Raw genomic sequence first — 15134 nt, 5'->3', positions numbered from 1 at the left:
GGTGTTAGGGATAGAAGTAATTTGAATCAGTGTGTGAGTGCCTACTCGTGCCCAGAACTCTGTGCTTAATAGACATAATTTAATCACCTTACAAAATTATACTGATGTAAGATCCAAACTGGCCTCAAATTTTTAGACTTTTTAAGTTACATTTTAACTCGAAAAGTACTTTCTAGTATCCTCAGTATATCAGGCTCTGGAAATGTGACCATGAACAAAGGCCATATCCTCCTGGACATTCTGAATCAGGAAAATGAACAAATAAAACAGATTTATATAGTGATTTCAGATAGTGATCAGTGCTTTGAAGGATAGTAAAACGTGGTAGAGGAATAAGTATCTTGGAAGAAGTGGGTTTTATTCAGAGTAGTCAGAGGAAGTCTGCGGTGGAAACATTTGAGCAGAATGGCTGAGCCACTGGAGACAGGAGAGCAGGAGAGGGCAAAGTCTCAGGAAGAGGATGCGGCAAGTGTGAACGTAGCTTGCTGTGTTGAAGATGCAGGAGAAAGACCAGCATGGCTGGAGTAAATTGAGAAAGAAAAAATGTAGTGGAAAATAAGGACGGAAAGGAGCCAGGGGAGGGTATTGTCTTGTAAGCCATGGCAGGATTCTGGATTTTGTTCAGAGTATGATGAGATGCCATGAGAGTGCGTCTCCATACAGGAAGTGTCCCTTTGAAAGATCACCATGGCTGCTCTCTGGGAAATAGATGACCAGGGACCAAGAGTAGAAACAGAACCCATTAGTACTGGATGGTGGCACTCCCTGTAATCCCAGTACTTGGGAGGCTGAGACAGGAGGCTCACAAGTTCAAGGACAGCCACAGCAGTTAGTGAGACTCATCAACCTAGTGAGACCCTGTTTCAAAATAAAAATAAAATAGGGCTGAGGGTATAGCTTGGAGATGGAATGCCCCTGGGTTTAATCCCCAGTGACAAAAAAATGAAAGAAAGAATCTAGTAGGTTGTTTCAAAGTATCTTGCCAAGAGATATTAGTAGAGCTTTTTTTAGGTTTGGGCAGGGGTTGTGGTATGTGTGTGGTATGAATGTGTGTCATACTGGGGATTGAGCCCCAGGACATTCTAACATTCTACCTCCAGGCTGCACCCCATCCCTTTATTATTTTGAAACAGGGTCTTGTTGTGTTGCTGAAGCTGATATCAAATCTGTGGTCCACTTTTCTCAGCTTTCCAAATACTAAAATTATAGGCATGTGCCACCACACCTAGGTTTTAATTGTTTTTTTTTAAAAGATCCCCAAGAAATTCTAATATGTCAGGGTTGAGAAACATTGTTCTAAATTTAAGAGAAAAGAATTTGGTTCAAAGATATTGCTGTTTTTCTTTAAAAAAAAAACATTAAAAACTGTTCTTTTTTAAAAAAACTGTTTTTTCTTAAAAATAAAATTAAAAGTATTTAAGATATATCCATCCATATCCTCCCCTCCCCGTAGTATTGAGAATGGAACCCAGGGGCATTCTACCTCCAAGCTACACCCCAGTTCTATTTTTTTCTTTTTTTCATTACTGGGGATGGAACCCAGGGGCATTCTACCTCTAGCTATACCTCCAGCCCTATTTTTTATTCTTTATTTTGAAACGGTCTCAATAAATTGCAAAGGGCCTTACTAAGTAATAGCTGAGGCTGTCCTCAAACCATGATCCCCCTGTCTCAGCCTCCCAAATGCTGGGATTACAAGCATGTGCCACCACTCCTGGCACTCTTCCTCTTTTTTGAAACAGGGTCTCACGGAGTTGTGAAGGGCCTCACTAAATAGCTGAGACTGTCCGTGAACTGCAGTCCTCAGGTCTCAGCCTCCCGAATGCTGGTATTATAAGCGTGCACCACCATGCCAGGCCCATATCATTTTTTAATATACTTTTATTGGTGTAAGTCATGTTGACAATGGCATACATGCAAACAGCACTTGTTGCCCCCTCCCCTTTCTCTCCTCACCCTCTTCCTCAAAAATATTCATCCACATCATTGAAATAAAAAATTTAATATATCCAAGCTGGGCATGGTGACGCACACTTGTAATCCCAGCATTTGGGAGGCTGAGACTGGAGGATGGTGGTTCGCAGACAGCCTCAACTACTTAGTGAGGCCCTTTACAACTCAGTGAGACCCTGTTTCAAAATAAAGAATAAAAAATAGGACTGGGGGTATAGCTCAGAGGTAGAATGCCCCTGGATTCCATCCCCAGTACTGCATAATAATAATAATAATAATAATAATAATAATAATAATAATAATATATTCAATTTGTATTGTTTCAAAACCATTTGAGTTTGGGTTTGGTTTGAGGGTTTGTGTTGTTTTGTTGTTTAAGTTCTGTGACTGTTCTTTCTCTCCCCCTCTTCTCAATCTGTCTGACCCCTTGGTTCTCTCTACAAAGGAACTTGGAAAATCATGGGAAGAAGTTCAACTGGAAGATGATGGGGAGTTCCTAGACCATCAGGAAGAGTAAGACTTGTTATTCCTGGTAATTAATTAGTGTTTGGAGAGCAGTAAAACAACTCTGGTTTGATCTAAAATTTTCATTCCAAAGAGAGAAAAGAAAAAGAAGACTTCTTCTTTAAAGATGCATTCTTTCATGTACCTGGCAAGAACTTGAACTCAAAATAATTCTTATGTAAAGTCTAATATAAAAGACACCGTTGTTCAACTGTAGTACAGATACTACATGTAATTCAAAGACAAATACATTACATATTGCTTTCCTTATTCAGTTGATCCCAGACCTGGAAATGATATAACCTCTGAACTCTGGTTCATTGGCGTAGAAAATGCAATCTAATTGTTCTGGGTTAATCCCACTGATGACTGACTTAAAACATTCATAGCTTCTTTACTTGAAAGTATAGCTTGAGAAGTGTTCTTTTCAACCTAAAAGGATTCCCTACTAGTCATCCTCTTCGTAGTCAAAGCTTTTCAGCCTTGTTTTCTTTCCCTGGATTTGGGGATAATATTATAATTTATTATAATTTAAAAGTGAAATAAAGTCCAAAGTTGGAGAGTTGCCATTTGGTAATTTTCCATGATGCAAAAAGATTCAGGTAGGGAGTCCCCGAGACTAAAATAAAAACATTTCTTTTCCATTAGGATATACTAGTTAGAATATTTAATGGATAAAAGTTGACGTGTTTTTTTATTTTTATTTTTTTTTATTTTTGGTGGTACTGGGGTTCCTGGAAACCCTTCTACAGACACCTATTTTTTTATATTTTTATTTGGAAACAGGGTCTCTTAAGCCAGTGAGGCAGGCTTCAAACCTGCTTGATCCTCCTGTCTCCGCCTCCCAAGCGTGGGGATTACAAGTGTGCACCACCACACCTGGCCTAAAAGTTGAAGTTTCAATGACACAAAAGTTTATAAATAGTCATGACCCGGAGCAGATGGGCTGATGGCTCCTACCTGAATGGACAGTGTTAGGGAAAGTATTCAATAGTACTAAATAGGAAAGTTTTGGTGTGAATTGGGTTAAATTGATCTCCAGAGTCATAACCATGATGAATTCTAATCTTGCCATGAGAAACTCTCCCTTGTTTGAATTTGAATGGGTAGTCCCTTGTCTCCACAATTTTTCCTTCCTGGCAGTTTTCTTCCATTGGGACTAACTGAAAAGAAGTTGAAAATACTCCAAAAAATAAATGCAGCTGGGCATGGTGGTACATGCTCATCATCCCAAACCTTGGGAGGCTGAGACAGGAGGATCGCAGACTTGCATCCAGCCTCAGCAACTTAGTTATACCCTCTGTAACTTAGTAGACCCTGTTTCAAAATAAAAAATAAAATAGGGCTGGGGGTATATCTCAGAGGTAGCATGACCCGGGGTTCAATCTCCAGTACTACAGAAACAAATAAATGAATGAATGCATTCATGCATGAATACAGAAGTGGTAAAAGGAGTCCTGTATGCTTTTTGAGTTCTCTAACACCAGATTTAATACTTGCCTTATTCAAAATGATCAGTATTTCCCTCCCAAAAGATAAATAGTTTGCCTTTTAAAGTACACTATTTATCATACAGAAACACACTCTCAGCATCTCACCTCACAGCATGTGCACTTAGTGGTTGTGGTTAATAAGAATGCCGCCCATCTCTTGATATGTATGCTTTACAAATTAAATCTAGTTGTCTCAGAAATGCAGCACTAATTCAGTAGTGAAATAGCTGCTCGGAAGAGTGGCAGATAGGAGAAAATGGAGCAGCACCTGTTTGCTATTTACACTGATTTCATTGTGCTCCTTTGAATTGCAAAAGCTGTTTCAGAAAGTCACAGTATGGTATGGCAATCTTTAACAAAATGTCAAAGTTGAAAGAGAATGGCAGCATTTCTTAGGAATGGGAAATTCATACCAACTCACTGTTTAGTGCACTCTCTTACTGAAAGTAATCTCCTTGTTTTCTGTTTGTTTGTTTTTTAACCCAGTAAGTGGTCTGATTGGGAAGAACACCCTGTCTCTGCTGTGTGTCTCTTTTGTGAAAAACAAGCAGAAACAATTGAGAAATTATATGTTCACATGGAGGTGAGATACTTTTATTCATTTCAATTTTGTTTTATTCTGATAAGGGGACACCCATAATTATTCTACCCTCATTTGCTTATTGCTTTTCTGTCATTACCCCATTCCTAAAAGTGCTTTAGGCAAACGGGAGAGAGAGGCCAGATCTAACAAGGAGGACAAGAAGTCAGGGTGATCTGCCTGACGTGGACCTGGGAGAACTGTTTGTGTGGGATTACACAGACCACTGATGCCATCCCACCTTGAGACGCCTGCAAGATCATTTGAGCCCAGAAGTTTGGCTCTGCAACCAGGATTAACAGTACCCAGATAACAGGACAGTTTTTAGGTCCTTTCCCAGTTCTTCCAGTGCTTGGCTAGGAGATCAAGAAGGGAGGATGTTGTCATTTACAAAGGCCCTGGAACCTAGAGGAGAGGGTGGTAGGTGGACAGGCCCAGGGTATAGCCACGTAGAACCTAGAGTTACCAGGATTTGGAAGGAAGAAATTCAGGCATATTCCCAGAGTACTTTACCCTCTGGGTGCCATTTTTATGTGTTTTTTTGTTTTCTTTTGTTTTTTGCAGTACTGGGGATGGAACCCAAAGGCATTCTACCTCTAGGCTACACCCCCACCCCTATTTTATAATTTATTTGGAAACAGGGTCTCACTAAGCTGCTGAGAGCCTCACTAAGTAGCTGAGGCTGGCTTCGAACCTGTGCGATCCTCCTGTCTCAGCCTCCCAAGCCCATAATTACAAGTGTGCGCCACCATGCCCGGCTCATTTGTATGTTATAGTGAAGTTTGAAGTTAGTAGTTCTAAACTGAATTCACCCTAGTATACCTGAGGTGCAAACTCCGTGAACCTCTGATCCTCAGCTGAGCGTGGGGAGTAGGAAAGGAGGACATTCATAATTTATGCCAGTATTCCAACTTAGGGGTTGAGGGGTGGTGATCATAATAGAAAAGTATTCTGAATGATTCCGATATTTTCTGCCTCTCCTTCGCTCATCCTCCAGTCAATCCTGGACTGTGCTCTCCTCTCACCCACCTTCACTCTTCATTCAGATATAATTTTTAGTTCAGTAAATTAAGAACCTAGAGAATGTTAGAAAAACCATGGACCATTCACCCTTATGAAAGCAGAGAATCTGTTCTCCTGAAACAGATTACCACTAGCATCTGTGTATAGTTTTCTGAGGTTGAATTTAATTCATAATATCCTGATGTCTTTCAGTTGAAAGGAGCCTACTATGCCATGTAGGGATTTCCTTTTCAGCACCTGGACAAATGTGTCTAACCCCTGCTCAGCCACTTTCAGTGCTAACATCATGAATTCCTGATCATCCTACATATAGCGATGCAACCCTAAATACTATCACCGTGAATTAGATGAACTTTATCATTCATGAGTGTATCAATTAAAACATGCAGGTAGAGAATTGCAGGAATAGGAGAAACAGAAAAGGCCTCTGCATTGAAAAATCAAAAGAAAATGTGATTTGGGGGAAGACATGAGTGAAAAGAAACTTTCAAGTTTAGCATATCTAACAGCAGAAAATGAAAAACAAAATGTGTGAAATTGCTTGTGGAGTAAAAAAAAAAAAAAAAACCTATATCCTAAATCCTAGTCCAGATGCCCAGTACATAGAGCCGCATCTGAACCTACACACTGTTATCAGACTTTATTTTAGACATAATAAATTATTTTAAAAAACTGTAACTATAAGCTGTGAATAATTAAAATGTTTTAACTGACGAATGTGAATTGTTTGGACTCTGCTTTAAAAAGTCCTTGGATATGAAGTGAAGTAGTTAACATTAAAAGACTTCAAAAGCAGATGATGAGGACCTCAGACTCAGTTTCTAAAGTATTCAGGCTCCTGGAAATAAGATGTTTGTTTATAACTTGATCTTGAAAGATTAAATAATTCATGTGTTTACAGATTTATTCACTCCTCTTTTGTAGGATGCACATGAATTTGATCTCCTCAAAATAAAGTCAGAACTTGGTAAGTTTGATTCAGATGTAATTTTCCATGCTGCTGCCTTTTTTGACTATGCCCTCCTGTAAATGGTGCCTGTGCTCTAAGCTGTGATTAGAGAGCGCAAAGTCAAAATGCATCTCTGAAGGGTTTAGCAGAACTCTCTGAAGCAGCGATTCTCAAACCATTTGTGTGTGTGTGCACGCACGCGTGTGTGTGTGTTACTAGGGATTGAACCCAGGGGAATTCTACCATCGAGCTACACCCCAGCCCAATTTTATTTTTATTTTGAAACAGGGTCTCACTAAGTTGCAGAGGCCTCACTAAGTTACAGCGGCTGGCCATAAACCTGAGATCCTCCTGTCGCAGCCTCCCAAGTCCTAGGATTACAAGCAAGCACCACCACACCTGGCTTTCTCCAGCCATTTTAAACTAATGACTCAAATATGCTTTGTCCTTTCACATAGACTTTCTTCCACTTCCCTAGATATATGAGTACTGTAAATGTAATACACGTTAATGGTAAATATCTACCATAAAGTGAGGAGGATAGTAGAAAGAGTTTTGAACTTGGACTAGAGCTCATTTCCCAGCTTCAGCACTTCCTGGCTAGCTCATGTTGAGCCTCGGGTCAGAAAAACCTTAGAGGGAGTGAATAATGTGTATAAAACACCTAGGGCACTGCTTGATGCATTATTTGTTATAGATATACCCAAGTGTATCATTCTCAGTATCTACAGTAGAAAAAATAGTGGCATTGAGATATGGAGTACTGATTTCCTAATGGATCTAAGATAATAAAAGCTCACTTCTCAGATGGCAGCTCAGTATATACTTGAGTAGACTCTTGGATGTGTAATTTTGCTTTGGTGCTCTTATACATACATATACGTGTGTGTGTGTGTGTGTGTGTGTGTGTGTGTGTGTGTGTGTGTGTGTTTTCAAGAACATCAGCAGTAGAGCCAACAGCCTAGTGTCAGATACTGGCTTTACCACTTCTAGCTATGAAGACCTTGGACAGTTTACTAATATATAATGTGGATATAATAGTACTAACTCTCTGATAGGGTTTTGTGAAAGATTAAGTGTATTATTTTTTGTGGGGGGGTTTGAGGATGAAACCCAGGGGCATTCTACCTCCAAGCTATACCCCCTGCCCTATTTTTTATTTTTTATTTTGAAACAGGGTCTCACTAAGTCGCAGAAGGCCTCACTAAGTAGCTGAGGCTATCTGTGAACCACGATCCTCTGGTCTCAGCCTCCCGAATGCTAGGATTACAAGCGTACACCACCACGCCCACCTAGATTAAGTGTTATTATTACATGAAAAGTGAGTATAATAGTGCTTAGCACCTAAGCCCTTTAAGTATTAGATGTTATTATTTGGTTCTTATATTATGCTTCATAATTGCACTGTCTCTTCAGGTTGGATAGTTAAGTGTCTTTTGTAAGAAATATAACAAAGTATTTTGAATGTTTTCGCTATAAATAAATAATGTTTAAGGAGGTAAATATGTTTGCTCTGATTTAAGCATTATATAATACATATGTATAGCATAACATCACATGGTACTCCATAATTATGTATAGTTTTGTCTTTACATATCAGTTAAAAATTCATTTAAATTCTATTCAGAAAGAAATTCTAACAGTGTAAAAGTGGATCTGACTGGCTGTCTAATGATGCTGTATACTGTCCTTTTCAGGATTAAATTTCTATCAGCAAGTGAAACTGGTCAATTTCATTCGAAGGCAGGTTCACCAATATAAATGTTATGGCTGCCAAGTGAAGTTCAAATCCAAAGCCGACTTAAGGACTCACATGGAAGAAGCTAAACACATTTCATTGCTTCCTGAAAGAAAGACATGGGATCAACTGGAGTAAGTGCTGCAGGAATAGATGGAAACTTAAACTTCTCTACTGTTTTCCATATGTTTTCCCTTTACTTGATTCTGTTAAACTTTTTTTAAAAAAAAAAGGAGCATGTAATATGAAAAATTTTTAAATTTCAAAAACCTTACTTTTAAAATAATTCCACTCTTGCAAATGAAACTGTTTCAGAATTTGTGATGTGGATATATGTATGTATATACATATACATACAGGTATAGAAGTATATATGGACATTTTAATTATATTTTCTTAACAAAATATTGCAAGGATATTTCTATTTCTGCTACCTGTTACATCATTTCTTTTTCTTTTTTGCCGCACTGGGATGGAACCCAGGGGCATTGTACCTCCAAGATACACCCCCCAGCCCAATTTTTTAGTCTTTTTTATTTCTGAAACAGGGTCTCACTGAGTTGCAAAGGGCCTCAATAAGTAGTTGAGGCTGTCTGCGAACTGCGATCTTCCAGTTTACACTTCCCGAATGCTGGGATTACAAGAGTGTGCTGCTTAGCTCAGCTGTTACATAATTTTTAATGATTACCAAATATCTCGTTGTATAGATATACCCTATTTGTTATTTCCTTTCTTTCTGTTATTATAAATAGTAATGTAATGAATATCCATATACCTACAGTTTTGCACACTTATCTAATTATTTCATTTAGATATTCCTAGAAATAAAATTGCTAGGTCAGATATATGCATACTACTAGGACTTCTGGTATATATTCCACATACTGGCACTTTAAAAACATTAGACAGTTATCTGATATGTACTTGTTGAGGTATTGTCAGACTCCCAAATATCTTTTGCCAATCTAACCCATCTGGTCTGGCTCTGAATCTTTCTTGATAACTGTAGTTGGGTGAAAGAGCCTTTGAAAGACTCTGGGATTCCAACTTCCTAGTGGTTTATCTATTCACAGAGAATGTTAAGTCAGTCTCCCCAGAATTCCAGCCAAAACGCTAGAGGTTTTCTCTTCCACAGAATTTATGATGTTTAAGACCAAAGTCAGCCCTGGATTGAACTGATAGCCTATTCCTGTAATTCTTTTCGCAAAGATTAGAGATGAAGGGCAGTGATTAGGTTAGGAGACAAAACCCAAGGGGAAACCTAATTGCTTCCATAACATATCTGGAGAATTTGTGTTTAAGAAAGTAACTATATGAAAGAACTAGGACTTTTTAGTAGAAATGAGTGATGCCATTTTTAGTTTGATACAAAAGCGGTATTATCTAACTGGAGCTTCCTAGCATTGGAGTAAGCTGCCTTTTAAGACAGTATTTCAAGCCAGGCATGGTGGCGCACGCTTGTAATCCCCGCGCTTAGGAGGCTGAGACAGGAAGATCGCACAGGTTCGAAGCCAGCCTCAGCTACTTAGTGAGGCTCTCAGCAACTTAGTGAGACCCTGTTTCCAAATAAAATATAAAATAGGTCTGGGAGTATAGCCCAAAGGTAGAAAGCCTCTGGGTTCCACCCCCAGTACCACCAAAAAAAAAAAAAAAAAAACCACAGTGTTTCTTATCCTACTGGCTGCCAAGAAGAAGGCTGATGTCAACTAGCAAAGCTAGATAGAGTCCATTTAAGATTGGTATAAGACAGTAAATGTCAAAGTGAAAGTAACTCAGAAGTTGTCTCCAATAAAGCCTTTCCAAAACTTTGTGACACCATTAGTAAGGAAACCTAGGAAAGTGTACTTTGAGCTGCTTGGAATTTCTCTGGACAGTTTAGTTGTTTGGTTATTCAGTGCATCTATGGTTGTTTTCAGGTATTATTTTCCAACCTATGAAAATGACACTCTCCTGTGTACACTGTCTGACAGTGAAAGTGATGCGACTGTTCAGGAACAAAATGAAAATGTTCCCATCATCAGTGAAGATATGTCTAGACTTCATGCTTTGAAACAAAGTAGTGTTTTGAACCAGGTACTACGCCAAGAATGCTTGAAAAACTAGAAGAAACTGCAACAGAAGGAATTTTTCATGTTTTTCTTCTATGAAAGATATGAGAGAACAATTGAAAATTGAATATCAATAAAATATTAGTTCTTGGTTAAATAATTATTTAATGATTTTTTTCAAGGAAATAAAGTAGAAAAATAAAATGAGGACTTTATGTTTTGGCTATAAAGTTATATTGTATGATCATCTGAAATGACCTCATCATATAAGTTTTAAGTGTCTAAAATAAGGAAATCACAAAGAAGTGTTCAAATTATTTATAATACTGATTTTAACCAGTTGTTTTAGTCCCTCCTTCATTCAGCAAGTCACAAATTTGACATTGCAATTTTTATACTGTATTGGTCAGCCATAAATATATTGACAAAAAGAGCCACAAAAGGAAAAAAAAGTGGTCAAAGATCTGGATTGGACACTATTTTAGAATAATAAGAAATATTATAATTTTTTGTCTAGAGTTTCTAGACTCCCTAGAAATGTATATTCAAGATAATTAACTTTGCTTTTCCCTACAATTTATATATATCACAAACAGATGAGTAGCACTACTAAAAAATATAACTTCAATGCCAATAAGCCACCCAACAAAATAGCTCCTTTTCTTGTGTGTGGTACTGGGAATTGAAATCCGAGCTATACCCCCAGCTCTATTTTTTATCCTTTATTTTGAAATAAGGTCTCACTAAGTAGCTGAGGCTGGCCACAAACCTGCGATCCTCCTGTCTCAGCCTCTCAAGTACTGGGATTACAAGAGTGTGCCACCAAACCCAGCTCTAAATTAATAACTTCTTAACAGCGTCTCTTATCAGTCTTCCCCAGTAGTCTCAAAAATACCCTTTTTGCAGTATTATCAGCTATGGAATAAATGGAATGTGCTTCCTAATAAACTGCATCCAGGAGGAAAGGAAACTCCAGCTGAGGGACAGCCTACCAAATAAAGGGAAGAGCCTTTACTCTTCAAAAATATCAAGGTAATAAAAAAGACCAAAAGACGGCTCAAAGTAAAGAGAGCTAAAAGGTAGCACAAAAGATGGATTGGATGTTGGACCATGAAATAAGTTTTTCCTTTTGCTATAAAGACATTAGTGAGACAGTTGTCAAAATTTGAATAAAGCCTACAATAATGATACAAAACGATCGTATTCTTATATTGCATGTTCCCACATCACTCCTTTTTCCTACTTTAAAAACTTCATTAAATTTTGTTTCAAAGCTTTTTGCAAGAATACTTCAAAAGAAGTACTGTGTGATTCCTGTTATGATATTAATATTTTTAGATTTCGATGATTGTACTGTGGTTATGTATTAGAATATCTGTACACACCGAAGAATTAAGAATAGAGGAACGGTCAGCCGGGCGTGGCAGCACACGCTTGTAATCCCAGCATTCGGGAGGCTGAGACCAGAGGATCGCGGTTCGCGGACAGCCTCAGCTACTTAGTGAGGCCCTCTGCAACTCAGTGAGACCCTGTTTCAAAGTAAAGAATAAATAAGTGAGACCTTGTTTCAAAATAGAGAATTAAAGAAAAGGAGCAGTACTGCAAAAAAAAAAAAAAATAAAGGAACAATTTAAAGCATAGTCTCAAAAATCTAATATGAATATATAGAGAATAATAAAGTAAACATGGTAAGACATTAACATGTAAAAGAATGTGGGAATTCTTGGTACTATGGCAACTTCTCTGTAAGCCTGAAATTAAAAGGTTTTCAAAATGTCAAGTTTACCATTGTCTTGTTTAATCACATTCCAAGGACATTTGGTTGGCGTAGTCCTTAAAGGGTCTTAGAATCTATAGCAGTTTACATTTCTATTTTTTAAAATTCTACTTATTTGCTAATAAAACTGGATTCGTTGCCTCACTTTCTGAATTTGAATGATTGTAGCCTTATATTGCATGTTCCTGTATCACCCATTTTTCCTTCAAACTGGTAGATCTTAAAAACTTCATTAAATTTGGTTTCAAAGCTTTTTGCAAGAATACTTCAAAAGAAGTACCGTGTGATTCCTATTATATTGAGTTATATCAATCACATGATATATATTACTGATAGTCCAGTGCAGCTGGGCACAATGACCTGCCCTTGTTTCTCTCGACCCCCTCTGTCATTTCTGCAAAGGACATGGGTGAATTTTCTGACTAAAAATTTGGAGCAGAGGAACTAGGCAGTTGTGCCTCAATCCTTCCTCCTCATTCTCTCCAGAGTCTGCATGTCTTGTTCTGTTCCTCCATTCTGAAGACTTTATTTATTTAGTCATTAATTCATTTATTTGTTCATTTATTTATTTTTCGTATTGGGGGCAGAACTCAGGGGCCTTCTACCTTGGGGTTATACTCCCAGCCCTATTATATATTTAATTTGGAAATAAGAGTCTCGCTAAGTGGCTGAGAGCCTCACTAAGCTGCTGAGGCTGGCTTCGAACCTACGATCCGCCTGGCTCAGCCCCCCAAGTGCTGGGGATTACAGGCGTGTGTCACCACGCCCAGTTTATTCTGCAGACTTTAAGGTCACTGCCCATCCCATGCAGTTGGAGGCCTCAAACTGTCCAACACTATTTGTAACTGTTCAAAAGTCTCCTTAATTAAGGGTTTAAATATTACAAAGTTCACCGTAACTGTAAGCCCTTTCTTCCATTATCAGCTCAATTAGCAATAAAGATATTATTTCACCTAGCATGATGGTGCATGTCTATAATTCCAATACTTGGGAGGCTGAGACGGGAGGATCAAAGTTTCAAGGCCAGCCTCAGCAACACAAGAAGACTCTCAACCTAGTGAAAACTTTATTTTTTACTTGGATGAGGCTTGAACCCAGAGGCATTCTACCTCCAAACTGCAGTTCCCACCCTCTTATTTTTTTATTATGAAACAGGGTTTCTTACTTACCAAGTTGCTGAGGCCACCCTCAAACCTGCAATCCTCATGTCTCAGCCTCCCAAGTATGAAGATTACATATTTGTGCCATCTGAGAACTTATTTTAAAACAAAAAATAAAACAGGGCTGGGGTGTAGCTGAGAGGTAGAATGTTACTGGCTTCAATCCCCAGTACCAAATTAAAAAATAAAAAAATGAACCCGGGCATGGTTGTGCACGCTTGTAATCCCAGCATTTGGGAGGCTGAGAAAGGAGGATCACGATTTGAGGACAGCCTCAGCTACTTAGGCCCTTTGCAACTCAGTGAGAACCAGTTTCAAAATAAAGAATAAAAAATAGGGTTAGGGGTGTAGCTTGGAGGTAGAATGCCCCTGGGTTCCATCCCCAGTACTGTAAAAATAAAAGTAAAAAATGACATTATTTTAGCTCCTTCTTGACCATATATCAGCTGATACAAATTTAGAAGGTACAAATCAGAATGGTGAGTATGACCAGAATTACTAGGAAACCACTTCTCAGAGTTACCACTAAATACATTAAATCCTGCTGGCCAGTAGGCAAAATAGACTAAATTCCATCTAACACTAAGGTTAGGCAATAAAGCCAGAGAATTGGTGGCTAGAATCATTGGTAAACTGGCTGGACATAGACATTTTGAAAGACCATCAGAACTGGCTTAGGTTGGGTTTCACCAGAAGCAGGGCATGATGGAGCTTGGTGGTGCACGCCTGCAATCCCAGTATAGGAGAGACTGAGACTGGAAAACCACAGGTAGAATGCCCCTGGGTTCAATCCCCACCCTGCACCACGCATGCGCGTGTGCACACACACACACACACACACACACACACACACACACACACACAAGTAAACACAGCCGGGAGTGATGTCCCACGCTTGTAATCCCAGTACTTGGGAGGCTGAGGCAGGAGGATCCGGTTCATGGCCAGCCTCAGCTACTTAGGCTCTCCTCGACATAGCGAGACCCTGTTTCAAAAATAAAGAATAAAAAATCAGGCTGAGGGTGTAGCTTAGAGGTAGAATGCCCCTAAGTTCGATCCCCAGTACCACACACACACAAAAAAAGGAAGAGTAAATACATAAAATACCAGCTTAAGAATTAAAAAATAAGATGGAAGGAACAGAAAACAAAGTGTGTTAAATAAGAACTGGGGCTCAGCCTCACTGGGGACCTCTGGGATCCTACACAGAAACCATGATTTTCCAGTCTCCTCTCAGCCTCCCAAATGCTGGGATTACAAGCAAGTGCCACCATGCCCAGCTAGTCTTGAACCTTTTTAATGAATGGATGAAAAGCAATTGTTTTTGAGAGAATGAAGTCAGAACAGGAATGAATTTTTTTAATGTAAGTGCTGCCCTGAATTTCTATGCAGAATTAACATACCCAGTCCACTTCCACCAAAGGCATCAAATTACAGCTATTATTTGCTTACTCTTCAGAATAGACACCCAAAATTCTAACTTAATTCAACTTTCCCAATAAACTTTAGATGGAGAGATAGCAAGAAGATTAAACCAGAGCTAGCACTTGAACTCTTGTGCTGATAATTGATATTTTGAAAAGCTAAAGCATGTTCAATTGCTGATGAGGAAAATGTGTAAGACCGAATGGCATTGGAAACCTGTTCATTTAAACTGAAAACATTCCACAAAGTTAATAATTTCACAGTGTTCTAAGACTCAAGCGAAACAGTGTCCTTCTTGGCTTATAAAATTAGACTACAAGAAAAAAAAAGATATTTGAGAATATTTTCAATTAACTTGGGTACAAAGTTAATAAAACTTTACTTTGATATTTTCTTCATTTAGAAAACAGAAGAGCAGAACAATATGCCATTATAAATTGTAAAAAATTAAAGAGAGCAAAAGATAAAAATTATTCTTCTGCTA

At 38.5% G+C, this 15134-nt stretch overlaps 1 protein-coding gene across 1 annotated transcript in view; it reads left to right on the top strand.

Annotated features, from left to right (window-relative positions):
* Positions 1-10343, top strand: part of ZNF277 (zinc finger protein 277) — a gene marked incomplete at both ends in the record, with an annotated part of 133946 nt that extends 123603 nt beyond the window's left edge. The window contains 5 exons of the mRNA XM_080701473.1: positions 2399-2466; positions 4437-4533; positions 6478-6520; positions 8200-8374; positions 10157-10343. Of these exons, the coding sequence (XP_080557599.1) occupies positions 2399-2466; positions 4437-4533; positions 6478-6520; positions 8200-8374; positions 10157-10343 (570 nt within the window). The remainder of the gene's footprint in view (positions 1-2398; positions 2467-4436; positions 4534-6477; positions 6521-8199; positions 8375-10156) is intronic.
* Positions 10344-15134: the final 4791 nt, after the last annotated feature.

The sequence above is a fragment of the Muscardinus avellanarius genome (assembly GCF_963383645.1).
Source record: "Muscardinus avellanarius genome assembly, chromosome: 9".
In the NCBI taxonomy this organism is placed as follows: Eukaryota; Metazoa; Chordata; class Mammalia; order Rodentia; family Gliridae; genus Muscardinus; species Muscardinus avellanarius.
This window is presented reverse-complemented; position numbering and strand designations above follow the sequence as displayed.